The following is a 1702-nucleotide window of genomic DNA, read 5'->3' as shown; positions in this document are numbered from 1 at the left end:
AGCTCGGAGGGAAACGCAGCAGCTTGGAATTGAGCAACAACAAACCCTGCCGGTCAGCGGCTGTGTGTGTGTGTGTGTGTGTGTGTGAGAGCCTGCACACACAAACACACACACACACACACACAACATACAGCAGCACGATTTACAGCTTCACACACTCTGACATAAACCAGTGTGTGCATGTGTGTGTGTGTGTGTGTGTGTGTGTGTGTGTGAGAGCCTGCACACACACACACACACACACACACACACACACACAACATACAGCAGCACGATTTACAGCTTCACACACTCTGACATAAACCAGTGTGTGCATGTGTGTGTGTGTGTGTGTGTGTGTGTGTGTGTGTGTGTGGCTCACCATATGAAAACCTCAGTGTAAATTGTGTAAAATTTTCTGGTTTTCATTTTGTTTCTGTTGTTCAGCAGCTGCTTTGATGAAGCAGCAGACATTTGAGCCTGCAGCTTTCACAGCACGCTTCCATGTTTTGAATGAATAATTAATGAATAATTAATCACTGCATAATAATGTTTTCTGCCCCAAACCACAACATGTCCTACAATATTATTAATGATAGTAGTCAGCTGACTTCACATGAGGCTCCAGTGTGCCTTTGCACTGATGGTCTGATCCAAAGTCTCTTCATGCATCAGCCTTGAACTCCAGGAGCGCCTTCAATGGATCAAGAGAAGAAGAATGAAAAATCCTTCTTGTGACCTTGAGCCCAGAGGTCTCGAGTGTGTCGCCTTCACCGAGGTGAGGATACTGTCTGCGCTGCGTGGCCGTGCTGCAGCTTCACTGCATTTCAAGATGCAAGTCTATCTTGAGCCCCAAATCCCTGTTTCCAGTCTCTGTGGCTTTCCAGGCCCGCGGGTTCACAGCCCACAGAGCAGGACCTCATCACCGCGGCAACAAGAGCCCCACCCCCGACCCCACCTCAGGCCACACAGGTGGGCAAATGATCAAAGTAAATTAAATTATATTCAGCCAAAACAAACACATTGCAAAAATCACAAAATATCTAATCAATTAATGAATCGATTTGGCTAATTATACAGGATGAATACGAAATGTGAACGCTGTAAAGAAAGCTGCAGGAGGCAGACAGGAAGTCATCACAACATCCAGGACAAAGACCACGAAGACGGCGAGGGGTGTGGGGGGTGTAAGACAGGTGAGACGTTCAGAGGCTGTGTTTGAGCTCCCGGCCACCAGGGGGAGTCCTGCTGGCTCCTCGTTAGCGTCCTAGCCCCCTGTGACCCCTGGGCCATGTGTTCTCAGGGAGCCTCATGTTCACACAGCTCATAGTCAGACTCACTGACTTACATCATCTGTTTGATAGTGTTTCCCATCTGTGCTGAGCAGAGTTCTGAGGTCTGAAGGTGTTTGCTGTTTGCTGTTCTACTGAAACCTGCTGGAACACACACACACACACACACACACATACACACACAGTTCTTTCAGGAGGCCTCAGCTCTGCATGTGATGTGACTGAGCAGAGAAAACAGGTTTCATCCTGTCAGATCTCAGGGACCATGATCACCATGTCGTTTGTTCAAAGTTCACAGAAAATGAAGGAAACCTGGCAGGAAACCAGTGGACGTTCAGAACGCAGCGAGACAAAAGGCACATCTGTCACAAAATAAGCAAATTAATTTCCACGCAGCTTCAGCCTTCAGTCACATGTTGGAGTTCATTTGA

General features: G+C 47.6%; 1 protein-coding gene across 1 annotated transcript in view; it reads left to right on the top strand.

Annotated features, from left to right (window-relative positions):
* The first annotated feature begins 697 nt into the window (after window positions 1-697).
* The window catches only part of LOC115365033 (bile salt-activated lipase-like), a 16932-nt gene continuing 15927 nt past the window's right edge, over window positions 698-1702 (top strand). Inside the window, exons 1-3 of the mRNA XM_030059745.1 lie at window positions 698-757; window positions 867-951; window positions 1283-1308. Of these exons, the coding sequence (XP_029915605.1) occupies window positions 698-757; window positions 867-951; window positions 1283-1308 (171 nt within the window). The remainder of the gene's footprint in view (window positions 758-866; window positions 952-1282; window positions 1309-1702) is intronic.

Source organism: Myripristis murdjan, chromosome 9 (genome assembly GCF_902150065.1).
Source record: "Myripristis murdjan chromosome 9, fMyrMur1.1, whole genome shotgun sequence".
Taxonomy (NCBI): Eukaryota; Metazoa; Chordata; class Actinopteri; order Holocentriformes; family Holocentridae; genus Myripristis; species Myripristis murdjan.
Note: the sequence above shows the minus strand (reverse complement) of the source record. Positions and strands in the feature narration are given on the sequence as shown.